The sequence below is a fragment of the Pelecanus crispus genome, chromosome Z, assembly GCF_030463565.1.
Source record: "Pelecanus crispus isolate bPelCri1 chromosome Z, bPelCri1.pri, whole genome shotgun sequence".
In the NCBI taxonomy this organism is placed as follows: Eukaryota; Metazoa; Chordata; class Aves; order Pelecaniformes; family Pelecanidae; genus Pelecanus; species Pelecanus crispus.
In genome coordinates, this window is record NC_134676.1 from 37,604,109 (window position 1) to 37,631,025 (window position 26,917).

General features: G+C 42.4%; 1 protein-coding gene across 4 annotated transcripts; it reads left to right on the top strand.

Moving 5' to 3' along the window:
- The first annotated feature begins 420 nt into the window (after positions 1-420).
- Positions 421-22,055, top strand: ACER2 (alkaline ceramidase 2). Of its 4 annotated transcripts, none has more exons than XM_075726190.1 (6): positions 421-528; positions 7,397-7,511; positions 8,412-8,553; positions 11,735-11,872; positions 18,745-18,882; positions 19,564-22,055. In XM_075726190.1, exons 1-6 carry the CDS (start codon positions 421-423, stop codon positions 19,748-19,750), a joined length of 828 nt encoding a protein of 275 aa, XP_075582305.1. In that variant the 3' UTR covers positions 19,751-22,055. The 4 variants fall into 4 exon arrangements, with proteins under 4 accessions (XP_075582305.1, XP_075582308.1, XP_075582307.1 ...); XM_075726193.1 differs by lacking the exon at positions 421-528 and adding an exon at positions 1,088-1,109; XM_075726192.1 differs by lacking the exon at positions 421-528 and adding an exon at positions 6,583-6,610.
- Positions 22,056-26,917: the final 4,862 nt, after the last annotated feature.

The following is a 26,917-nucleotide window of genomic DNA, read 5'->3' on the forward strand; positions in this document are numbered from 1 at the left end:
CCCCCGCTCCGCCTGCCGCGCCGGAGAAGGCGAGAGGCTGCCGCTTGTTCCCCTCAGGCTGCTTGAGCAAATACCCCTACGGCGCACAAAGGAGGGGGGCCGGCGGGCCACCCCCCGCCCCCGGTGGCGAAGCTGTCTCCTCAGGGCCGCCGGAGGAGCAGGGCAGAAGCGCTCCGGTTCCGCCCGGCGCGCAGGGGCCCCTCTGGGCAGACAGCCCGGCGCCTGCGGAAACCCGCTCGCTGCCATTTGCCGCCCCGACTGCCGGGCGGGCAGCGGGGCGGGCCCGGCCGGGCGAGGGGCTGTGCCGGCCGTGCGGCAGGAGCGGGGAGGCCGCTCCCGCAGGCCCGAGGCGCGGCGGGAGGCGGGGGCCGGAGGGAGGGCGGCGCGGCCGCGGCCGGGCCGGAGCGGCGGGCGGGCGCCATGGGCGCGCTGCTGTGGTGGGACCAGCTGCGGGCCGGCAGCTCGGAGGTGGACTGGTGCGAGGACAACTACACCATCGTGCCCGCCATCGCCGAGTTCTACAACACGGTGCGTGGCGGCGGCGGCGGCTGCTGCCGCCTCGGCGCCGGGGGGCGGAGAGGAGGCGGCAGGTTGGCGGGGGGCTCGGCGGCGGGGCGGCCCGCCTGGGCGCTCTCCGGGCGGGGGCGGCGGCGGCGGCCGTGCTCGGCGGCTGCCCGGCGGGCGGGCGAGCGTGCGGTGGCGGGACGGCAGGCGGCTGGTCCCGCTGCAGCCCTGGGCTGCCCTCCGAGCCGTCTCATGCAGCGTTTTCATGGGGTTTGTAGCATGCCCTTCTGTCGCTGCGTACTTCCTCCTCCTCCGGTCCCTGGTACGCCTGAAATTGAAGAAATACGAGCGGTTTGGTGGTGTAGGTATAAAATCGGGAGGTTGAGAGAGGGCTCATGCCAAGCAGTTCGGTACAAAAAAAACCCTTGGTGTTTGGAGGCAAAACGGGGTTTCATCCAGATAGGTTTGGCTCCAACAAGGCAAAGCTTTCAAGAACAATTTGCCTTCAGGTTGCAGGATGAAGTCAGCAATGTACTTTTGGGAGAAGAACAGATGTCCGTTTAAGAAAGTAGCCAAAGAAGGGAAGGAGAGGGAAGAGAACTAATGTAATTACTGCTTTCTTCCAGTAAGCCGTGGTTCACCTCTTGCACCGTCCCAATATCTCTCGGTTGCTGGAGAGAACTTGTGAAAACATAGCCCCCACAACAGAGCCAGACTGCCCTGTACCACACATCTTGGAAGGGTAGCAATGCTCCTTACATCCCATTCATGTAAAGAATTGCAATTACAAATAGATCCACCAGAGTGAGATAATACATTGGGCTTTCTGGTAGTTTGCCTTTCCATGAAAAACACAGGTCCAGGAGTGAACCCTGCAAATGCCCTGTGTATTTTCTGTTCTGTTGCGAGTGGTGTGTGCACAAATGAAGAGCTGGGGCTTCTGTTTTGCCTCTTTTGTACTTTAAACCATTTTTTCCCTCCCAAATTCCATCCTTGCCTGAACTGTCTTTCCCTTTCAAGCTGTGTTTCTTTGACTGCTAACATCCAGTGGAAGAAAGAAGTAGGTGTCTGGCTTCACTCACTGGAGTGTGTATCATGGGGGGGTGGGGGGTGCTGCTCCTAAAGAGCAAGTACTTCCACAGCACACGGTGTACATTGCTAACCTGTTGTTTTTTCCTGTAGTTTGCCTCCAAAGTCCTCTGGGTGGTGGCTAGTCTCTGCCATTGGAGAGCTTTGAGGGTGTATGAGGGAAACTGTCTGCTTTCTTTGTGTCTGATGTCACTGTGCAAGAACCAAAAACAAAGGGAGGAAGAGATCAGGATAAACCAGTTTCTTGAAGACAGCAAGTGTGTTTTGGAGCCAGCTATGCAGGGGGATGGGTATGCTTCTGACTGTACTGAGCTGATTAGCAGTGGTGTAGAAGCTTGCAAAATGCTACGAGCTGCAGGTACGTTCAGATGAATAGCTGAGGTTCCAGACAGGTTAACAGAGACACAGCAAAAAGTTTTCCCTGGAGCCAGCTGTGTTGTGGCAGCTGTGTACAAATCAGGGAGCTGTACCCTGAAAGAGGAGGAAAAAAAAGGCCTAGTTGAGCGTAGTCATGTTTAGCCTCTTGTCAGTAGCGTCGTGGTTTAACCCCAGCTCACAACTAAGCACCACACAGCTGCTTGCTCACTCCCCCACGGTGGGATGCAGGAGAGAATCAGAAGAGTAAAAGTGAGAAAACTCGTGAGCTGGGATAAAGACAGTTCAATAGGTAAAGCAAAAGCTGCGCACACAAGCAAAGCAAACCAAAGAATTCATTCACCACTTCCCATCAGCAGGCAGGTGTTCAGCCATCTCCAGGAAAGCAGGTCTCCATCATGCGTGACGGTTACTTGGGAAGACAAATGCCATAACTCCGAATGTGCCTCCTTCCTCCTTCTTCCCCCAGCTTTATATGCTGAGCATGATGTCATATGGTATGAAATATCCCTTTGGTCAGTTGGGGTCAGCTGTCCCAGCTGTGTCCCCTCCCAACTTCTTGTGCACCCTCAGCTGGTGGGGTGGGGTGAGAAGCAGAAAAGGCCTTGACTCTGTGTAAGCACTGCTCAGCAGTAAGGAAAACATCCCTTTATTATCAACACTGTTTCCAGCACAAATCCAAAACATAGCCCCATACTAGCTACTATGAAGATTAACTCCATCCCAGCCAAAATCAGTACAAGTAGTAACAAATCACTGTGAGACTTTGACAGCTGTGTTGCCAGCTTCCGAAAATTAAGATGGTAACTCACAGTGGATTGATGGGGTTGTGCGGCTGTGTCCCAAAAAAGCCAGATGCTCACAGGACAGTTAAGAAATTTTGGCCCTACTCTGACAGCCACCTTAAATGGAGTCTAAATTTTATTTCTTCTAAGATGGTTGAGTTCTGACTGATTCAAACCCTCTTGAAGGTTCAGGAAGGACTCTTCAGCAGACCTGAATCTGGCATCTGGGTCTTTAAGCTGTAGATTAAAACCTTGCTAATCCGCATTTGAAACTGCCATGGCTGAGGTCAGAGGTGCAGTTGAGGTCTCACGCAATATTCATGTAAGCACAAAACTGGAACAGCTTATCTGAAATGTATTTTTTAAAAATAATTTATTTATTCTGGTGGGATTCCATCTGTTATGCATAAATTTAACTTGATTTATTTAAAAAGCAAACCAAAGTGCTCAACAGGATTAAATCAGTAGGAGAATATCTGTTCAGAGGTTTTGTACAGATTAATCAGACTAATTTTTTAAAACATACCTGAGCTAGACTGATGTGATTTTGTGTTCAGGTCTTACACTTTCACTAAAGAGGCAATGAAACACTTTGTAACTCAAACTGAAGGAATAGTTGTAGGAAAACTAGCTTTTTCTTTAGTTTTGTTTTTCTTCCCAAAATGAATAAAGTAATGTGTCCTGATGCAGCGCAACCCTACTCCAGAACATAAACAAATGCCTCCACATGATCAAAATAATTTACCCTGTGCAGAGATATTTACAAAAAAAGCTGTTGTTTGTGTTTTAAACACCCGAAAACAGTCACTTTTTTTTTTCTGCTGCTAGTAGTCAGTCCTTTGCAGTTCAGTATGTTGCATTCAGTTGTGCATATAATACATATTTCTTTCCAAATTTCCATTTATAGAGGGAATTGGCAGTGGGTTTATGCCTCTTCTTCTGTCCCCTAGTGGCATGGAGATGAAAGTTTTAAAAAGCTATCAAATAGTCTTAAGAGCATGGGAGAATGCTTATACTATGTCTATGTTGTCTTTTTTACTACAGAAGTCTTTTAGTGTATGTGAATGTCATGCTCATGGATCAGGATAGAGAAAGTACAAAACCTCTGACCTCAGAGAGCTACTTAGTCCATTTTTGCTTTCTACTCACAAAGAGGTAGTACAGTAAGTGTTGCTGTGGTGGTTGAATGCTGCGGCTGCTGCCTGGGAGACATACCAGATAGTAAAGAATACTTGAGCTTTGGTGGGACTGTAGGAAACATCCTATGTGAGGACTGTGGCTGGATATGAGCGAAGTTATGTGGTCATGATCTGAGCAAGCCTCTGGCATTCCCTCTGTGGCCCATGTCCTATATTCCTTTCATACAGTTCAGTAGTTGGAAATTAAAGGTCCAGAATTGTGTGAAGCCAGAGGATGGACTGTTGTTGATGGGCTGCTTACCATTTTTCCAGAACTGTAACTTTTAACCATGACCTTTTGCAGATCCCAAAGGAAATTCTGCGTACTTCTGTTACTAATTTTTGCACTAATCTTAACTGTACCAGCATTTGAATTGTACATTGGCAAACCATGCAGGCCAATTGTGTATTATGTAAAAAATTGTTCATGCAACATGCTTTCTGAAACCAGAGCAAAATGGATAGGTGCCTCACTTGCTTGGAAAGTTGGTGGTGTTAATACTTGGAGTATATCTAGGGGTGTGGTCCTCACAGGGAGCCAGGCTGAGGCTAGAGAGTGAAAACGAGCAGGTCAGTTCTAGTGTTGATCTAGTTGACACTAAACTTGAAACTAAGAGAACCTAAGCAATGTGTTTCAGAAAATGTTCCGGAGTCCTGATTTGAATATAACTTGTGGAAAATATTATTTGTGGAATATGAGAAACAGAACTAAGCTATTGCATGAAAGAGATACACGATTGTAACATTTTTTGTGAACTTAATAGAAGAGAATTTCAGTACTAAATTTATTTGAACTTTTATGATGTTAGGAAATCCTCCTGGTGGCCACTGCAAAGAGTACAAGTCATGGCCAAGCTCCAGGTTGCAAGGGTTTTCTTGCATTTGCAGGCAGGACCTTAGCGTGATCGGGAGTTAAGTGCCAGAAGAGCACTACTGTAGGGCAGAACTGCTCTCTTGTTGTCTAGTCACTAGTTTAAACCTGCATTGCTACAGGTATGGTAAGTAGGTGTGTTTCCTTTGCCATCTTGTTCCTAGGCAGAACGCCAAATTTTTATAGAGTGCGATTACCTGTTCTGATTTTCTTCATTGGTTGGTTCTAGCTGTAGAGATGGAAAAGTTTTCTTCCACACCACTTTGTTTATAACCATCTATTTTTTTCCCCTTGACACCTCTCTTTGGCCTAACTGTGGGTAAAAACCTAAAATGTTTAGAGCACTCCCGGATCCCCAGAGGACTTGTTAATATTCTGACATCCCTGCTATCAGTCCCTGTGTATGCTTCCTACCTGTTTTGGGGTGAGGGGAGCCCTCCTGCTCTGTGCTTGTATCGGCATGTCGTGCACTGGGATCCTGGTCCATGGCTGTATTCCCAATGTTCCCAGTGGTCTCTGCTGCATGGAGCTGGTGGGTTTTTTATGAATGGAAGATGCCTGAGTGAGCCTGTTTGGTTAAATGTGTAGGTTGTTTTACATGGGCTGAGCAAATTGATCTGCCTCTTAAAATCTGCTAAAATAGGATATTACTTTATAAACAATTCTGTGGTCTTTACCTTCCCTCCCCAGGGTTGTGCAGTATCCTGCACTCTGACATTGCCAGGTGCCCCTGTTTGTCTACCTTCCACCATCTTGGTTTGTGAATGACAAAAGGCAAAATTTGCCACCTTGGTGGGCTGAAGGATTTCTGTAAGAAGAGTCCTTTTATTCCTACTGAAGAGGTGCTTGGTCTATGGCACTGTTCATCAGTTGGTGCCCCCACAGGTTTTTCATATGTGGTTTATGAGGCTGGCTTCCTATGTGGCAAAACACGTAGGAGCTGGTAGTGGGTGAAAGGATTCAACCCTTGCATTGGTTCAGAAAGGGCAGTTCAGCGGCAGGTGGCTCTCTGGCACCTTTCCCTGGCATTACTGGTTGGTCTTCTGGCCTGACTGCAAGGAGCCCTCTGTATTAGCAAGTCTTTGCCTGGGCTGTGTGCTGTTACCAGGGTGCTGTTGGCAGAGATTTGCATAGTATTTGCAGCTATAAACTGCGTGGGTGATGGTTTGTTCTAAGTATTTTAATGAAATCTAAAAGCCAAGACTTTGGAAGGAAATGCAGCTTGTCTGTGAGGATGTACCTTTAGCATGAGGGAAGGTGTCAGGCATGAAGTAGATTGTGCTGAGAAACTGCTTCTGTAATTCTTGTCCTTTTGAATGCCAGCCTAGAAGTATGTTTTGATAAGCCTTGAAAATGTTGAATGAGGTGTGGCCATTTTAATAATCGTAAGCTCTGTTCTCAGACCATGTTGAGTGGTGGACAACAGTAGTTGAATGAACAAATGCCTTCTTTGTACATTGTTCTTGAATCCTTTCTCCACTAGATTTTCATTAATGTCAGTAAAAGTTTGTAAACAGTCTCTGCAAAGAGGGGATCTGTCCCAAAGGAGTGATCTTGTCCCAGAGTTGTTTTCTATGTCCACTTTAGGGGAATGTTGCTGGGGATGATTTTCTCTTGTGCTTGGGCTAGGCAGGGGAACATGAGGAAGCTGAGGCTGGGAAACTCATTCTGTCCCATCCCATTGTGAAGCACCAGTAGAGTCTTTCCATAACTGTGCAGTTATAGTGCCATGGCTGGCCCTCAGCACTGGCAGCTCCTTCTGGGGAGAGCCAAGTGATCACTACAGTGACAGCTCCTGCTAATTGCTGGTAAAGTGTTTTCAGCCTTTAACTAGAGAATCATGCTTTGGATTGTTGCTAAGCAAGAGATAATATGTCTTTGTTCAACTCTTACATATTAAATTAAAAAAAGCTAGCAATGGTCTGAATTATCAGCCTTTTCACCTTCCTATAACTAGTTTTCAGTCATATTCAGTCGTTTCTGTAATGGAGAACCAGGAGAAAAAATGAAGTGTAAAAGGATTTACAGCTTCAGGCTCTCTTTAGTCTGCACAAAAAGGGTTCTAACTCTTTTAGCTTAGCTTTGTATTTCGACCTTCCAGATGAGCAATAGCTATAGCAATAGCTCAGTGACTTGACTTCCACAAAGCTTGACTAGCCCTGTCTAGTGCCAGTCCTAGTGCTTTTTCTATGCTAGGCTTGACAGCCATTGAGAGGAGGAGTCACTTGCCAGGACATCCTGTTCTTCAGCTGCTTGCTTTTATAGGCTTCCTGAATTGCAACAGTCTTGAGTATTTGTAGACTCAATAAAATTCCTCTGGAAATAGACTTGAAAGGTAATTTAAAGATGTGACTAGCCACGTTTTACATTTATTAAAGTTTTTATGCTGTTATTAGTTTAATGATGTTGAACAAAACAAGCTGATGCTTTGCAAAAACAGCTCAGCTTTGGCAGAAACTGACGGCTGTAATTTGTTGAGCTGGGCCTTCATTGGATGACACAATGTTTGATAGATGCCTTAAGCAACCTATGATTATTTAAGGTTTGTTTATTTTCTGTCCTTGTGATACTGTTTTTTTTTTTTTTTCCCCTAGATAAGCAACGTCTTGTTTTTTGTTTTACCACCCATATGTATGTGCTTGTTCCGTCAATACGCAACCTGCTTCAACAGTGGAATATATTTAATATGGACTCTGCTAGTTGTGGTTGGTAAGTTGGTTAGTCTCTGTTTGCCTGCTCATGCATGAACTGAGAGAGGAAATCAGTCTTTCCTGCTTGCGCTTGATTGTTTTGCAAAACAAAGCAATCCTGACATTTGTGGAGGACTTTCCTTGTACTTGCTTGAAGCTGAAGCAGCTTCGTTTCTGAAAGGAAAATGCCTTTTGCAATTTGAGGTTGGTGGGAACTTTGGCCTTAGTTCTGTTCCCTTCCTATCTTTCTTTTGAGTAACTTTTGTTTATGTCCAGGCTTACTCTACAGCAGTGCTGACCTTCCTTCCTCTGTTGTTGTTGCTGCTTAAATGAAAGCTGAAAGTGCCCAGCACAACTGAAGAGGATAACACCTTTTGCATTGTAGTGAGAAGGCCCAAAGGCTAAGCTATTTTGTAGATGTGAGATTCTCAAGCTTTTTCATTCCTGGAGGCACTGGGAACTTTTAAAGGGATAATCAGAGCCCTGTGAGGCAGTGTGACACTTTCCACCTGTAAACCTATATCCTGGAGTAGTCATCAGATGCTGCGTTTCATCATTATCTTACCCATTCTTGCACTATTGAGAAAATTCAGAAGCAGCATTTGGCTGTTATTTCTTAATTGGTTTTGCATTTAACTTTGCCACCTGATGTTTTTCCACATACATCTACTTTTCTAGTAGAAGGTGGCATTGTTAGCTGCTGCTTTTGTAATGTGTTTGCATCGTAATTAATGAGGTGCTGATGATTTGGATTGCCTTCTTAGGAAAGTTGGTGGGTTTTTTCCGATTTTCTTTTTTTTTAACCTTTCCTAGACAAAATGGTATCCACCACCTGCTATGAAGTTCTGAACATGAGCAGTGTGTTTTGGTCTATACAGTACTGCAACTATTCATATTACCTTTTGATTGATTCTTCCAGGAATTGGATCTGTTTACTTTCACGCCACCCTCAGTTTCCTGGGCCAGATGCTGGATGAGCTGGCTATTCTCTGGGTCCTGATGTGTGCTCTTGCCATGTGGTTCCCTAGGAGATATCTGCCCAGAGTTTTTCGGAATGACAGGTAAGCATACAATCGTACATATATACATTCACATTTCTTGAAACTTCTTATGCTAACACCTAAACCTGCATGTAATGGCACTGAGTTACCATCCAGCCTTACCACTGCCACCGCTATCTTTTCTCACTCCATTCTCTTCCTGTTGCTTGTATCTCAGCCCATTTTGTTCAGAATTCCTGAGTCTGCAGTTGCTGATGGTGGGGTTTATGCCCTGTAACTTCAGATCTTGGGATGAGGTGGCTTGCCTCTGCAAGTGCCTCTTCTTGTTGATTCTAGGGTGACCTTTACATGAGCAGTTTATGTAAGTTGCGGCTAAAGTAAAGTAAGAGAAACCCTCTTTCCCTCTTCCTTTTGTATATCCTAAAGTGTACATACAAGTGGACCCATAGGAGTCAGCTGAATTTTCATCTGAATATTTAAGGTAGTGGTTAAGGATGGTGTTTAAGTATTCAAAGGCTAAGTGCTTAGAAGCCTATTGTTGTTGTAAAAGGATTTTTTTTCTTTTTCTTGCAGGATTAAAAGAAGTGCATTGTAGCCAGTTTAAAGATTCTGGTTGTGGTTTGTCCCCCCCTAAAAAAATGTGCTGTAATCTTTGTACATATTGCTCTTCTATGCAGTAAAGAAGTAGAGGTAATGGAGAGGTTTGAATTGCAGCACCAATGTTCTTCTCTCTGAAAACTGCTAAGGCTGCTGCCTCTTGCCTTCTTATACTGTTACCGTCTGGGAGGATTTTGTTGGTTTTTTTCCTTGACATGTATCTGGTTAGAAGTTGCTGTGGGAGGGAGGGGAGAGAAGGTTGGTGCCTAGATTGACCATTCCTCAAAGCAGCTTTCACTGAGAAAAGTATATCTTGAATTACCATGTACTGTCTGTGTGGTATAATGGCTTTGCCACGTTGGTGTGAATTTAGTACTTCTGCATATTGCGACACAGTGCTATTACAGGACACCATCAATTTAGCAAGCAAACAGGTTTTACTGGGGTGTTTTGGTCGATTACATGACTTTTAGACATTTAGTTCAAGTGAAGAAGAGTTCAGAGTCTTGAATTTCTGTGGCTGCATGTAAATTATTCCTCAGAAGCCTAAGGGGATTGTTATATGTCATCTGTCACTATCTTCTGATAGTGTGCTGGGTAGGTTCATAGTGTGGGCCAAGAGGTTAAAATGTGTCTTTTTTAAAAGGAATAGTAACGCTTTTTGGGTGAAATCTGTTTCTACTGAATGTGGTCTTAAAACTATAAATAATAATCTCCCAGGTTATAACTGATTCATGAAAATACTGAGATGAGGTGAAGGATACCCGCTATCCTAAACTTCTCAGAACACTTCTTCCTGAAAATCTGTCAAGGCAGTTATGTGTTAAGGTCTTGATTCCTTTCTGAAGTATACAGAAGAAAGACATACTGGGCAACAAACCCTAACCCAGAACAGGTTTGGTTTATATTTTCGGTTTTTTGCTTTGCCTAGTGTTGTGGTTTAACCCCAGCCAGCAGCTAAGCACCACGCAGCTGCTCACTCACTCCCCGGTGGGATGGGGGAGAGAATCGGAAGAGTAAGAGTGAGAAAAACCCCTGGGATGAGATAAGAACAGTTTAAAAATTGAAATAAAATAAAGCAAAATAGTAGTAGTAATAATAACAATGTAATAATAATAATAATAATATACAAAGCAAGTGATGCACGATGCAATTGCTCACCACCTGCCAACCGATACCCAGCCAGTTTCCAAGCAGCAAGCGCTGCCCCCGGCCAACTCTCCCCAGCTTATATACTGAGCATAACATCATATGGTATGGAATAGCCCTTTGGTCAGTTTGGATCAACTATTCTGGCTGTGCTCCTTCCCAGTTTCTTGTGCACCTAGCAGAGCATGGGAAGCTGAAAAGTCCTTGACTAGCATAAGCAGTACTTAGCAACAACTAAAACATCAGCTTGTTATCAACATTCTTGTCAACCTAAATCCAAAACACAGCACTATGCCAGCTACTAGGAAGAAAATTAACTCTATCCCAGCTGAAACCAGGACACCTAGGTAATCCTCTAATATTATATCTATCCTGTGCTCACTGCTGTGGTCTTCACTTTCTTTATCCTCATCACACTCTGGATTTTCAATGCTGCAAATGTTACTATCTACCATGACCAATTTGTGGTGTCTTTAGTCATTAAGGCATTCACGTCAGATCAGAACTTCCTACTTAAGTAACTTGCTGCCTTCCAGCAGAAAGAAAAACTTTAAAGCAAAAGGGAAGGTGGAATGAGATAGGTGAAGGTGATGACACTTGTAGCCAGGGAATGGTGCTGCACAAATATACTGAGACCCTACTTCAGACATAGAGTTAAAGACAGATGAGCCATCCTTGGACAGCAACTAGTTTTATAAAGCTATGGGCCAGTAGTTGAAGGACAGCGTGATGATCCTCTGTCTGCCATAGTGCTGCCACAGACTGGAAATGAGTTGCTTAAACTCCAAACTTGAAGTTTAAACAACAGTTAACACACCTTTAATTTAAAAGTTGTCAGGCTGTCTATATAAGGCCCAATTGTCATTTAATTAATGCTAAGAATATACCAAACTGTAATCTTTAAAAAGTGTGGAAATCCCTCACCTACTCTTGAATTTCGTTAGAAGAAATATTCTTACTTACCTTGTAGTTTTCAGTATCTTTAAGGCTTAAAAGAGAGGACGGAAAATAAAATAGACTGTAACATGGCTCTAGAAGTTGGAGCATTAACAGTAACAAAATATCCTAAAAATCCATGTTAAAAGCATGAAGAATGATGATACAACACTGCTTTGAGAAAGTACAGTGCTGTGTGCAGAGATGGACTTGTTCCTGACTTATTGTGGGAGGAGGAAGATCAGAGTGTGGCCTTTGGATTTTGAAACCAGTGATTAGTGTGTGTGTGTGTGTGTGCACTTGTATGTATACATACACATGGCTGCTTCAGAAGACCACAGTCCAGCAAAGGTTTGTGTATATGATTAACTCTGCATGCACATGTAAATCTGTGCAAGATCCACATCCATTTTATGCACATTGTCATTGCACCTCCTGAACACACCTAGAGAAACATAAATTTTGTTACCTTATTAAAATAGTTTTAAGATTTCTGGGTTTAGTAATTAAAAGTTTTGAATTAAAAGCAGTTTTTCTCCCCCCAAAAAACCCTATTCAGGAGCCGATTTAAAGCTGCTGTGGGTGTCCTGTCTGGAGTTACTACCTGCCTTGCCTTCATTAAGCCTGCCATCAACAACATCTCGCTAATGACTCTGGGTGTTCCCTGCACAGCTTTGCTCATTGCTGAGTTGAAGAGGTGAGTACATTTCTCCTGAATGCAGCCTTGCCTTCTGAGATCCTTAGGACACTGTGTGGAGATACACTAGATCTGGCTTAAGTGCTTGTGATGGCAGATCAGAAATGTTTCTCCCACATGTAAGCCCAGATCTGGTATAAACTTGCTCTGCCAGTTCAGACATTTTCGGCAAGGATATTTTTTTTTCCACCTAAGCCATTATGCTAGGTGAGATATTGTCTGTCTTCTTGTGACATCTCTTACTGCAACCTGATCTAACTCAAATTTGTTTGTTTATTGTGGAACCAGAGCAAGGGTTTCACTCTACTGTCAGCGTTTCTGCTACATAGTCTGCATAAGGGTGAGGTGATTGCATGATCACAGTCTGGGTACTAGAGGGAATGTGGAGCAAGGCCGAAGCATGCGTGGAAGATGTTTCAGCTGTCAAAGTTGTACTATGAGTCTTACACCACTTTGTCTTCTCACATGGATAATATGATAGAGTCAGACTAACAAAAATAAGGTTAATCACTAGGTTGTGGAGGATAGCTATCAGTCAGGGCCTTAGAAACTATAAAACCAGAATGCAAATAGAGAAGAACCTGAGACTGATCTTAACATTGTAAAGAGTCCTACCATGGTAGTGATACCAGCAGCTGTGCAGAGACTTTTTTGTTTTTACATCTCTTCACCCACTGCAAAAAGGACCAGACAAGTACTAGCATACGAACTTGTCCTTTCCCCACCTTCACCAGTGTCTGAGAAGGATTTTACAATTTATATTGGCTCTTACATAGTGCGTATGTAAAAATCCATCAAAAGAAACGAGAGTAGGACAAATGTCTGCATTCTGACTGCTCTTATTAGAACAGAGATTCTCCTGTTTTCTACCTTACCCCATTCTGCTGCTGCTTCTCCATGCAGTGGAAACATCTCCTAACAGTGTTTTGTAAAGGTGTTCATGAGTCATTTCTCATTAGACATCCTGCTGAGCAGCATTTATTTATGTGGTCAAAGAAACACGGGAAACAGTGCGCAAGTTAGTTGTAGACAAACAGGTCAGTAGTTGAAGAATGTTGGTAGAGGTGTCTCATTTTGATGAAAGTACCAAGGAACTACTGACAGGGCAAATGGAGATCTGGTTATAGCACTGAATAATTTATGTGAACTCTGTACATATCAGTTTTCCAGGCATGAGCTCCTGAGAAACTTAAAAGGACAAATCGTTAGCGTCTCATCAGTTTGAATACTATTGCATCACATCTAGGAATTGGTATGCCTACAGATATTTGCTTTTAAAAACGACTTCTGAAAGGTCGTATCTTACTAAAATGTGTGGAGTTTCCCTGTATGCTTTTTGAGAGAGAGTTAAGGACACAGATAAACCTTCTTTTGAATTGGTGATTAAAAAGGGACCTAAAGTGATATATGGCACATCCCAACTGTGTATTGGGATGGTGTATTACCTATGATATTTTCTGATTAAGTCTTAAGTGTAAAAGGCAAATAATTACAGGTTTTATTTTAAGCTATGCTAATCCCTAGAAGATTTAAGTAAAATATATTCTTGTAAACCCGGAGGAGATGAGTCATCTCATCCCGTTTTGCAGGAGAAAAAATAATGTAAGCATTATTTAAAATGCCTGCAATTTTCCCACTCCCCATTACCACAGTCAGTAGGGGGCTGCACATCTGAGTCCTGGCAGTCTGCAGTGGAAATTTATCTGTGAAAAGGGTATTTGGCAAAGGAAGGAGAAGAGCCTCCAGAGTAGTTTCTTCTGTTCCGTGCTGAAGTTTGTGATGTGTTACACCAAAGCTGCCTGTTGTTATTCCTGTTTTAGGCTGGTGTCGATCTTGTACAGAATTCTGCTGAATCACAACCACTGTGTTTTCAAATGAGAATTTTCTGCCTCCCGTTTGTGCTTGATGAGGAGATAATATTTTCTCAAAAGAGCATTATGTTCTTAAACATGGAGCTGGTAGGGTAGAGTGTATGCTAGGAAGTGTTGTGGGTGGGAGATGATCAAAAGAGCAAAAGGTAGTTCAGTGCATACTTGTCCTTGAAAGACACAGAAATTGGAAAACTTTATTCTCATTTCTGTCCAAACAAATCTCTTAATGTGCTTCATAAAAAAAAAAAAAAAAAAGAAAAAGCTCTCCTCAGGGATGGTATCAGGGAGAAAGTGGATGTGGATTCTTTGTTTTGCTGGTCCAAGCCAAATAACCATTGAGATTGTAATGTCATCAAATTAGTATGATTTAGTAAGTCATCATCAGGTGTGTAACTGTCTCCATGTGCAGATTGATGCTAGAATATTGTTGCTCAGCTGACATCTGAGCCTTGAGCAGTGAAGGTTTACCCCAGCTTCAGGTCTGTCTGTTCATATTTGATTTTCCTTCTAGAAATCTGGCTGTGAGAAAGCCCTGCTTCATTGTTGCAAGTTGCTCACAGTTCCCTTATTCCCTTGACTAAAAGGTTAAGCTAAGTTAAAAGTTTAAAGTATTCCTTAGGGTATAAAGGGAGATACTTCTGTGAAAATGAATCAAGCAGTTAATTGACATCCAGCAACTTGCACTGGTTTGAAGAAAAACTAGTATGTTTTGTTGGGGGTGCCATGACACTGGAAGATAAAGCTGCCGGAATATGTACCAGCCCAGCCCCTTGGATAGCAAATGGCTGGGGCACACCAGTGTTTGCAGAAACTCTGGTATTTAAATAACTGCTGTTTGTGTTAAACTGAGAACACCATGCATTGTATAGGCAAAAACTGCAAATAGAAATGCAAGCTTTGTGGCATCCAATTTCTTTCAGACTAGAGTAGGGAAGGAATGTGTCACAGATCTGCGCACGACAGCATGAGCAGCTCTTTTAGACCCTCAACTGACACGTTCTGTTTCAATGTTAGTTTGAATGATCAGTGCCCATGTCTACTGAGCGATAAAAGAAATGGGTTGGGTCCACATCTCTTTCCAGTGTCCAGGTGGTATTTGCATTACGTTTCCTCATTGTGGTAAAAGCAGTGGCAGGTAGGAAGCTTTGCAGTCCCCTGTCTCCTCAGCAAGTGTGTCCTCAGCCCATCTGAAGCACAGTCACTGCAGGAACTGAAGACTCGATGATGGGTGATTGCAGAAAACCTGGGAGCATTGCACAGATCAGCAGCGCTCTCCTCAGTGTGCTTGACTCTTTCTGCCTTAGAGTAGTCCTTTGCTGTACATGCTGCAGCATCTCTGGTCTTAAGTTTATAAAAATAAATGGCAAGTACCTGATGGTGGTACTGAGCAAACTTGTTATCGCAATCTGTACCGTTTCTATGGCTGATCTTGTGTTGGGAAAGTTTCTTCAAGTAAGCTTTCAGTTTTCCTTTGCAGCCTTGAATTCTTTGAACCATGCAGGTTAGTTGTCCTCTCAATGTATTCAAACTGGTCAGATATTGACAGGCATGGTTACTGACTGAAGGAGCTGGAAGTTTGAGGCCAAGCCTCTTATCTTATATGGGATGCAGTTGCACATGTTTGTTTATGTCCTTCAGACAAGTCCAGGAAAGCCTTCGTGTTCTCAATACACACACACTTTCCTCTGTCAGAATGCACAAGTACCCATTGCAGCAGTACAGTTTTATCTGTCAAATCTACAAAATTGATCCATGCAGGTATCCACCTAGGTACATGGTTTAGGATCTTGCTTTTATGAATAGTTGTGTGTCTCACTGAAGACTGTAAATCTGCCTTAGCATTAATGGGAGAGAATTAAGCCTGGTACGCTTAATACAGCAGTGTTTTTTGACCAATAACGATTTTCCCTCCTCTTTTATGAAGAGGTCCATGCTGTCTAGGCATTTGGTAGAAGCATGAATCCTCAAAAATAAGGAGGATCTACCAGTATAGTTTTACTGATAAAGCTGTGCCAAATCTTGGATGTATTTCTTACTGGGGTGTCTCATAAAAGGGCGTAAGGAAGAATTTGTGTGGCTGCGCTCTGGAACTTGATCGGCAACTCAAAAATCTCCTTACCCTTTCTTCTCTTTGTGCTCCTTGTAGCATTTTTAAAAATAAATACACTATTTCAGAGAAACAAGCCTTTTTTACAGTATGCAGCACAGAAAATCTTGAAGCCATCTTGGGCAAGCCCTGTCTCCTCTGACTGTGTCTTGGTGGTTTGCCAAATGGATTGGAGGATTCAAGCCTAAGAAAAAAGCCATTTTGGTTTATATGCTATGTGGAGTATTAATTTTTGTGGCAGTCATGTAGGTGTTTTTGTTATGAAAACAACTGTTGTGACACCTTTCTTGTGGAGGAGATTATGGTTTAAGCAGTAGTTGAAGCACTTTTTTGACTTATAAAGATAGGTGTGATGATTTTGAATAAGACATTATTTATAGATGGCTTAAAAAACAAATGCCAGATCCTAAAACCAACTTGTGCAAAAGACACTGGAGAAAATCCTCTGTCAAGAAGATTAGGCAGTTGGTAGCTTTTCTGTCATTAATCCAGTAGCTATAAAGGTGCCTTCTGCTCAGCCTTAGGAGTTTCTTAATCCCAAATGCCTGTTAAAATGTCAACTGAAATAGCATTTCAAGAGTGAAAAAAATATCCTACAGGGAAAACTGTACTAATTTTTTAGCTTGCTATACACCAGAGCCAGGTATACTGCTGCTCCTGCAATACATTCAGAAAAGTGTTCCTGGACAGAGTGCTCTGTGTATGTTTTTAATTTTTCTGAATGCTTAGCTAGGCTTCCTTTGCAAAGCTCTGGTACCAGTGGCAGTTCTGCTTTTCCACCACAGAGAGGCAGGAGCCGTTCTCTGCACCTGGCCTCCTCCAGCTGAGTAGGTGGAGATCATCTCACATGTGCAGGAAGGTGTAGTGACAAATTTTAGCTTGGCAACAGAGCTAGCATTACTACTTCCCTAACAGTGAATGCAGGGTGGCCTGTGGCTTGTAGGCTGTGTGTGGCCATGGAGACAATTAGCAGTAAATGTTGGAAAAATTAGAACTGTGTAAATGTATCAAATGAGAACAACAGGTTTCAGGCTGACAAGTATTTTGTGTAGGAGACAGAAGGACCAAAGAGCTTTTTGGTCTGTGCTGCACTGTGTTAGTCAGCTGTCAAGGACAGTCATGTATAAAGAAGATCAGGGACCATAAATACTACTGCAGTGCACACAGTAAAGACATGTTTGCCTATTCTAGCTCCCTGCTCCAGGGATACACATTTTATTGCTTCTGAGTGTCACAAGGTGAAGTGTCCCTTTAAAGGACCTGTGTGCCAGGCATTGCTCACCTTCCAGATGCAGTGAATGAGCCCAAGAAATGATGATTCAGTGTCAAGTCTACTGGGGTGACTGGGTTGGAGCAGAGAGAAAGGTTGGCTGGTGATCTGCTGGAGAGCAAGAGGCATGGAGACATTCCCAATAAATTTTTGGCAGCGATGTAAGACAGAGAAGATGAGTGTGGATTAGAGGAGTCCCTCTTGAAGACCTTGGGACAGAAGAAGGGATTGTGGGGTGCTGGGCATTGACTTGTTTTTTTTCTAGGATGCAGGAGAAGACATGGGCCTGTAATCCTGATAAAGGCTGAGTATTTCTTGTTATACTGGTTAGAGATTTGGCTTATTGGTTTACTCGTGAGATGTAGCTCAAACCGAGTCACTTTAAACACTGGGGAGGTCATATCAGTGACCTGAGAAAAGCAGTTCATTGAAGCAAGAATTGTCTGAGTACTGAATGGTTCTCGGATCCCTGGGAAATTCACCAAGAGTTTAACAACAAGAACAAAAAAAGGCAGGGGGGAAATCCCAAATCATAGCTTTGTTCTTGCAGAAGGCAGGGGAGCTGAGCCATGCCTTCCCTTGGCCACACAGGGCTGGTCACATCCTAGTCTAGCTTTGCTTTATAGATACCAGTAACAGCAGAGCTGCATCTACTGGCACCAGGAGGCGTAACCCCAAAATAGCAAGTGTGGCTAGACAGCAAATTATTGACTTCAATAGCATTTTGGGACCTGAAGATTATATTGATGCCTCCTTTTTCCTGATTTTACTCTTTTGAGCAAAGCTACGCAGTTGTTAGGATAGTTCCAAGATGTGGGAAAGAACAAAACATCATATAGGGAAATAAAATTGTGAGCTGTGAGCTTTTGAGTAGACCTGCGACACAGGTAATGCTATACAAGTGTCCTGGCATCTGCTGTTGTATTCAGTGATGGTCAACTGCAGACCACACTGCATGTGACCACAGCAAATGTTTTGTGCTCTCTTTCTCTCTGGTGTACCTCTGTAGGAACAAGTCAGGTTTCTTGTGGAGGGAGGGAACTGCAGCTTAGTCAATGTAAGGAATTCTGTTTGACACATGGATGCTTGTGCCATTTACTAAAGCATGCTTCTTTGGGCCCTCTGGTTAGAGGCTCCTACCTTAGAAATTCTCTGGAGCTGTTACATTATACAATACTAACTTGTAGGGGGGGAAATTAACTAACCAATTAAAAAAACCCCTCACTCATAGTGACAAATACAAACAAATCTGAGCACTTGCTGTGTGGCTGGTTGTTACCAGACAGTGTATGTAACTAATTACTAGTGGTTCTAGATACCCCTCCCTAGATATGGGAATTCTTTGATGTTTGCCCACCATTTGCACATTGGTATTTAAGACAATACCCAAAACACAGCTACTGATCCAAATGTTTGTTTTGTCACCTCACCACTGCCTTGTATCAGAGCCATACTTACCGTAAGTAAAGTTCCTGTGTTAAGGACATTTATGGTGGAGCCATTTTAAAAATGTGTGCCTGGGACTATGAATCCTACCCTAAAACACATACAGCCAGAAACTGTCAAGCTGTCATTACAAAGCAAATTATGTTTTATAACAACTTCTTTGTGTTTTTCTCCTCAGGTGTGAAAACCTGCGTGTGTACAAACTGGGTCTCTTTTCAGGTCTTTGGTGGATGCTAGCACTTTTCTGCTGGATCAGTGACAAAGCATTTTGTGAGATCTGGTCCTCATTTAACTTCCCATATTTGCATTGTGTATGGTAAGTGTTGTGTATAAACTCCACAGTTTGATTCAAATGTGGTACGTCCTCACCACATTACCCCTCTGTGCTGCCTGGTGGCTATTTCTAGTTAGTGCTAGACAGAATTACTGGTAAGATTATAAGCCCAGAGCAAGTCTCACGCTATCCAAGGTGGCAGATTTAGGAGTCTCTTTGGCCTGATCAGATTCTTCGGACGCTAAGTTCATTAATTGTAACTGAATTCCTTGCCCTATTGGCTACTAAAAATCCCACAGCACTGATCAACTGAAGCAGTGACTGTGAAAGATTAAACTTCCACTGTTAACAACTGAGGGTGAAGTGGGGGAACAGTGAAGGACTTAGACGCCTTTTCTCTTTTACCACTGAGCAAATTGTGCTTTCTTGCTCAGCGTGCCATATCTCAGCATTTCTACACAAATCTGTTAGGTGCAGAGAGGCCAAAAAGCTGTAGCCAGTTTAGACCAAGGATAAGCTACGGTTTTGTAGCTTTCCCTATTCTCTGTATTCTTTGCCTGCATGCAAAGGGCAGACAGCAACCCTATGGGTGACTCGGGGGAAGAAAGTGAAGGACAGACTGATTTTAAAGCATGGTGATATATTTGATTGCTTTACTGAAGTCATGTTACTGATTTTTTCTCTTTTTTGGGGGGGTGTGCGGGCACGGCTGTCTATTCTCAGGCACATTTTGATTTGCCTTGCGGCGTACCTGGGCTGTGTCTGCTTTGCTTACTTCGACGCTGCCTCTGAGATCCCTGAGCAGGGCCCTGTCATAAAGTTCTGGCCCAGTGAGAGATGGGCGTTCATTGGGGTTCCCTACGTCACCCTCCTCTGCGCACACAAGAAATCACCTGTGAAGATCACCTGAAGCTGGCCATGGAATGGGGATGGAGTTTCAACTTACATTCTAGCAGAGACAGTATTTAAATGAATAGGTTGTATTTTATCTTCTTCCTAAGATATGCAGCACTTCAGATGTCATAGGGAGAGGACGCAAGTGTGTTCTTTCCTCTCTCTGCAGAGGAGAGAAGAAGCAGGAAGATGGAGCCTCTTGAACACTAAAGTAACTACTAGCTTCTCTGGTTGGCTCCGTTTTGCACTGTGTTATCAATGTAGCATTTCTCTTTATAAAAGCTCTTTCCAAATACAAGGGTCAAGGAATGATGTTTCTGCAGTAGGTCACCTCTGGTGCTTGATTCACTTCTTTTGTGACTTCTGGCTTAAGGCCTTCTTTGTGAAAGAAGCCAGTCCAAAATGCCTACATGCCATCCTGTGTCCTTCTCAGCTCTGATTTTGATGTGGTTGCACATGGCCGCAAGAGTGTGCTTGAAGCACATGCTCCTCCCAGCCTGGCATGTCATACAGGGAGTCCAGCTGTGCATCACATTGGATCATGGAGTATGTGGTTGCTCCCCCAAGTACAACAGGAGACAAGTGCAAAGTGTTTGCAACTGTGTAACTGGATCAGCGCAGTTAGGCAGTGTAAGTGCGACAATAGCTGACAGAAAATTCAGTCCCTAAAACTAAATAGGAGTTCAAAGGGTTTGAATTTTTCTGTATTTCCACTGACCCATGGACATTTATATGCTGCATTTCCCTCTTACAGAAATGTCACAGAAATCCCTCTACCTCTGCAGACATGTTTGGTCTTGAATTTGGCATTGAAGCTCACACAGAAGTGTGAACATTAACTTCAGTAAGACCTCAGGTCACCATGGATTGACAGTGTGATTGAACTATAAAAACTCTTAGGTGCCTAGCTGTACATCTAATTTGAGAGTTAACTTCTCACCAATGCATTGCAAAGTGACACGAACAATAGTTCAATGCTCTGTTAGTTATACTTAGGAAGAAAGTAGAAAACTGCTTAAAAACCAAGCTGAAGACTTAAGATTTCAGTGAGCAAGGAAATGTGTCTTGCATTCTTACAAAAGAATAGTAGATTCACATTTTCTGTTTGTTTTCAGCCTGTGTCCCTAAAAATATGGGATGTCTAGATCCATTTAGTTTTAAGGTTATTCTTTGGGGTAGAGGTTCAGGAATGGCTATGGTTCTTGCAAGGAATTTATGCTAGGTCTGTTTAAAAACTGATGCAAAGTGAAGGTGTATTTTTCAAATATTAGCAGTTGTAGCTGCTAATAGCTGCAGTCTTGGAGAAAATAGGATCTGTTTACATTCTAGCTAATATCAGAACTGTAAGTGTGTTAAGGCTTTGGATGTACACTTCTATTAATAAATAATATTTCCTTTTTTCATATTAGAGCAAGAAATACCATTTCCTCTGTGCTTTGCTAAGAAGTCTCATGTTGTACTTGGTTTTTATCAATGTGAAAATGTACTCTATACAGTATCATCTTCAGGAAGGTGGCTTTTAACAAAACTTCGGGGTGAATTAACTTTAAAGCATTGTAAAACTTTTCAGCTAACTTTTGTACTCAAATTTATGCTTAGAAAACAAGAGCTAAGGTGTATGCTGTTGCACTTAAAGCAAAACTGTTAGTGGGAGATAGGACTGTCTTGAGAACTTCAAAGTGGGTAAATAGCCTACTGTCAGATTGACTGACAGATCATAAAAGCAGAAAAATCTGTCTAGTGGAACAATGTGGATTTATACCACTTGCTAGTAGATTTGTCTGAGAGAAGTGTGTTTTTTGGACACACGGTCATATAATTTTTGTATGAAACTTGTTTGTAAAAATTCATACAGTAGTGTTTGTTACTCTTTGAAACACAGCTGCTTTTTCCTTTTCCTTCCTCTCTCCCTAATTATGAAATGCTCAGTTTCAAACACTTCTCAGGTATTAAAAGTCGTATGATTAGATCCTTATACAGATAGGCTTGCTGGCTGGAACCCAGCTAAGGTTGCTGATGCCTGACATGGCCCTGCTTTGAGTAAGATTTTTCGATATTGTTTGCTAAATTATTATGTTATGGTAAATAAGTTATTTTCAGTATTGCTTGGGAAATTAGTAACTGCAGGCATAATGTACTATTCAAAATGACCGGAGCCTTCCTACTTAATATTTTGTTTGAAAGCAACCTCTGACTCAAAGGGCTCTAAGCAACCTGCTGTCAACTGCTGTCTTCTACTCTGCAGTCTGACTGCTCACAAAGTAGTTCTATAATTTAAAAAATGGCAGTAGTGCATTCAGCTGTTGCAGAGGTGAATGAATGCAGGTACAGGACAAGAATCATCTCCTGTATTTTTATTAACTAACCTCTAGCCTTCGTACTCTTCATAGGAGATTCTGTGAACAAAGATCACAATCTGATATTCAGAGCTCCACTGTAGAACTGCTTGGGAGTATTCCACTGTAACAGCAGTCCACCAGTTTTAGATGTAGCTACTGCACTTTACATTAAATTAATATTAACTTATATGTTCTAACAAAAATTACATTTATTTCAAAAAAGAAAAAACATGCAGTTTTTACCAGATTCACAGCTTTACAGATTGCACTTTGGACTAAGGCTCCGGTTCACAATAATATTAGTACCCAAAGTATGTGATTGGCATACAGAGGGGTTTGCACACTGCCCTGATCATACAGATGAATAGACGTGCACACAAGTAGCCGTATTATGTCAGAGTATAAAGTGATGTGTATGCACCCTCAGGTTTTAAAGCCCCAGAATGCTTTCTTCCCTTGCCGGCAGGAAGTGAGTGGGTTCCTAGTCCTTAGGTTCAATTAGTATTTTAGTTTAATTAGTGGGATGCAATAGCGTGTTGAGCATAATGTAGATTCTGTATATTGGCATGTGATATCCCTCATTCCTTGAATGTTAAACTCTAGGTTATTTAAGAAAGGATGTTTAGGTCTCAGTAATTGCAAACACTTGCCCAATTCACAGTCACTAAAAGCTCAATAAATAGTACGTAAGGAGTGGTGTTCAGGGGTTGTTTTTCCATCTCTGTTGAATGCTGTGTACTGAATGTTTGTGGAAAGCATGTAATACCTTGCAACATTAAATTGCATTCAGAATAAATATTGTTTGCCTTTTCATACATTGTGTTTGTGGAGAGAATGCAACTGCCAGTATAGTGCCTTGAAGTATAGTAAGGGTAACGTCTCCCTCACACAGGTAGCAGCAGTTCTGTTAGGAGAGGAGGGAGACTGCATTACATGAAAGACCATTAATTAATGAGACAGAGAAGATTACTTTGCTGAGCAAATGGATTTTTTGCAAATAGAGCAAGGAAGGCTGCAAGCCCATGAATCAACTGGGACAAGTAGCAAGAAATGGCTAAAAATGAATGGTCTGTATTTCCGCAAATCCAGAAAACTGGGTCAGAGTGAGTACATCTGGGAGAACAAGGTGTGACTCTTCAGTATTTGTTACCCAAGACTGTGCTCCCAACTTACGGACAGAGATAATGGCTGTATAACAGCATTGCACCTGCCCCTCCCCTCTTACTTCCCTTTTACCACAGTTCCTCTTGCTTCACATAAAAGACCTTTGAGACATTTGCAGATCCCCATAAGCCAATATCATCAGGCTTGAAATAACGGTGAAAGTGTAGCTATAATTCAAGAATGTTACTGACTCAGAGTTAATGTCTGTAGTTGGCAAGATGTCAAAAACAGCTGGTAGATTGGCTCATATATCATCTTGTCACTCAGCCTACTCTATCTGGAGATTATTGACAGGGTTTCCCATGGAAACAAGGGGAATGTCATTGTACCACTGCATTTCTCCAGTAACTTCAGAGCTTCTGGCTTATTTTGACCAAATCTGACAGAGGCAAGAGCCTTAGAGATAATTTCCTACAAGCTGTGCAAGACAGATGGCCAAGTGGAGAAGCCAGGCCTCTGAGACAAGCATTCTCAAGAACCATGTTGTTAAAACAACAGAGAACTTACCCAGGAAGGAAACCAGAGCAATGCTCACATTCTGGATAGACTTTGATTGCAGCTCGAGCCAGCTGCAGCATCAGGAGCCAGTTACACATAGGAGTTTCACAGGCTTCTGTTCCAGAGATGGAGGAATTACTTTGCTGTAACACACACAAACCTGCCTTTTACTCCAAACTTAGGCAGAAACTTCCCCAAGAGGGGGAGTTGGAAATCTCGTATCACCATACACCTGGCTGTCAGTTAAACAAAGTGCAAGCTGAGAAAGACTCAAGTTTGAAGGAGGGGACTTCTGTGCCCACAAACTCAGGAACCATAAAAAACTGTTCATAAACTCCCAGCATATAATGAGAAGGTGAGTAGGAGTTTGTCAAGAGCAAGTTGTGCCTACCTATTAGTTTTCTTCTTCAACAGAGTATTTGCTGTCCTTGTGGCTGTGGAAGAAACACCATACTGTTAGATTTTGACACTGATAAGATTTCGAGCACTGTCTGACAGGACATTATTGTAAAAGTGCTAGAAAACCTGGGTTTGATAAAAAATTCTGTGGATTAGTGTGAAATTATTTGGATAGCTGCTTCTGAGCTGTTTTACATGGTCCATTATAAAACCAGAAGGTGTCAAGTGGAGTTCAGCAGGGAGTCTCTCCTGGGTCACTTTCTGTTTAATTGCTCATCAGTGCCCTCACGGAAGGCATTGATCAACTGAAGTCTGGGAAGGTTCACGAATACCTTGAAAAACAGGTCTAAAATCCAAAGGTAGCTTGCTGAATTGTAGAAAATAGAACAAAATTGAATAACAGCAAGGTATTACACATATATAGGCATCATTGACAACACTGAATGCAAAATATCTACGAAAGGAGCAGTTCTTCGTACAAGAAACTGAAGGGTTAGTGTGGATCAGGAGCTAAATATAATACAATAATGCATTACTGCATTAAAAAGAAAAAAGACAACATCATACTGAAAAAAAAAAATCTTTAAGATGGGAAGAAATCCTTTCCCTCAGAGAAGGGTAGCAATGAGGATTACCACCAGCTGGAAAAAAAAAATGGCTTGTGTGGAGAAACAGGCTTAGCCTTAAAAAGCAGGGTGAGATGGGCATTAACAGAATGTAAGTATGTAGGAGGAAGTGTATGTGTGATTCAGACAGGGCATTAGGAGAAGTGAGGTGCAGGGGGCACAGGAGCAGACTGACTGTGGAGGCTCACAACCTCTGTCTCTTCATGGAGATAGATATTTAAGGAGCGGTTGGAGAAGCTATAGGCATTTATATAGGCCATGGGCATAGCTAATCCTGCCTTGGGACAGGGACATGGGGTAGTTGGTGGCAGTCTGGTGACTCAGATGCTGAATTTTTTTCCCAGGCCCCTGGATCACAATTTAATTTGTGAGAATTTTCCCCAAGACACTCAGCAGTAAAAGAAAGCATGCTATATGACATAGCTTGTCATTGACCACAATGTACTTGACTGCCAATTTAGAAACCAGATTGCATGTGCCATGTTATCATGCACATTAATTGGTTCAATCTGTGACTTACCAGAGGTACAGGATTTATCTTTCTGAAGCACTTAGTGTCAGCTTTTTAAGTGTAAAAATGCAGACCCCTTTTTAAAGCATCTAGCTTAATTCTCTGCATTGTTTTTAGAATTCAAAAGGAAGTTCTGAAATCTGGAATTTCTCTACATCACTGTTAACTCTTCACATTTCTTCTTGATATGCTTGACCAGAAAAAAAAAGGAGATAACCAGTGAGCAGAGAGTCCACACAGCATTCTTTGAGTTCATTGGTTTTTGCACCTACTTCTGTCAGGGTCTGGAATGGTCTACTGAAATAGTCCCAGTTATATTTGAAAAGTTACCAAAGGAGTTACTCTACTTCTCCTCCATAACTTCTTATAAAACACTGAGAAGTACTATGGTTCTGTCTCTATTCCCATTGTCCCAAATATCTTTGTTTATGTCAGGGTTCCTACGTCAATGCCAAAGTAAGTATTGGACCTTTATTTTCTTGCATGGATTCTGTTAAGTCACTTAATCCTGTAAAATTTATTATTAATTTGTTTTGTAGACTATATGAAACTTCCTTACAATTACAAAGTGATCAGCTTAATAAATACTAAAGAAGAAGGAAATTATCTGCAACTCAAAAAAGCAAGAACAAAATTCTAAGCAAGTTGTTTTGATGCTCATATTCTGTATAACCTTGGTATCAGCGGGGAACATGGAGAGTTCAAGGGAAGCTCTTTTTGAATGACCTTCATGGGACTGGATAAAATGTAAAGCATGCTTTGGTCAAGGAAGAACAGTGCAATACAGTCAGGGCATGGAAAATTCAAGTGTTAAAAGACACATAGTAACGTGTAAGTACAAAATGAAACTAAAACCAAATGGATAAAAAAAGTAGACATTCAATGTAAAAAGATAAATGTTATTCTAAACCACTAGATACACTCAATATTTACATTATTGGCTGTAGGACCTCACTATGTTTGAAATGTATCATTTGTATCCACATTGTGTCAGGTGCTCTTTCTCCACAAAAAGGAAGCTATAAGCCCTTGCAGATGCTAGTTTATATTGACGAGAGAGTGATGTGGCCTGGAAGAAACTGTTTTCTGAGAGGGGGGAAAAAAAAGAAGTGTATATTTAAACTATGAACAAGAGGACAAAACCTGTGCAAGGCTGGATATTGTGTTTGCACAGAAGTGATACCCGTTATTGACATTAATGACTACTTGGAGAAATGACTTAAAAGCTGGGATGCAAAATAAGCACCTTGCTAGACATCTGTGGGGGGAAAAAGGGCTGTGGAGGAGGTGACTGTCAGTTCAGGGAAGATGTTCCACTGACAAGAGGAAACTGCTAAGTTGCCCATGAGAGCAGTGGTAAGCAAGCTGTGAATGATAGCACTACTGGTAGGTGAGAGGGAAAAAGTCATAAGCAGACAGCTGCTTTGGGAGAGACTGTGAAGGGAAAAACCTGAAAGGAAAAGTGGGAATTGTAAGAGGACTGCAGAGAAGGGAAGATGACCTACTTTGTTGTAGAAACCCATCCAGCACTGCAATGTGAGTCTCCACATGAACATTTTGGAGTGATATGCTGCTTATACTTCTGTCTGCAGGGATGTGGTCTGCTTCTCAGCTGAAAGTGCACAGAGCAGTGATCGCAGTGTCCT

Coding starts and splice junctions, on each gene's coding strand:
- ACER2 (XM_075726190.1), top strand. CDS start 421: ATGGGCGCGCTGCTGTGGTGGGACCAGCTGCGGGCCGGCAGCTCGGAG. Junction 7,512..8,411: donor GACTCTGCTAGTTGTGGTTG/GTAAGTTGGTTA, acceptor TGATTCTTCCAG/GAATTGGATCTGTTTACTTT. Junction 8,554..11,734: donor AGAGTTTTTCGGAATGACAG/GTAAGCATACAA, acceptor AACCCTATTCAG/GAGCCGATTTAAAGCTGCTG.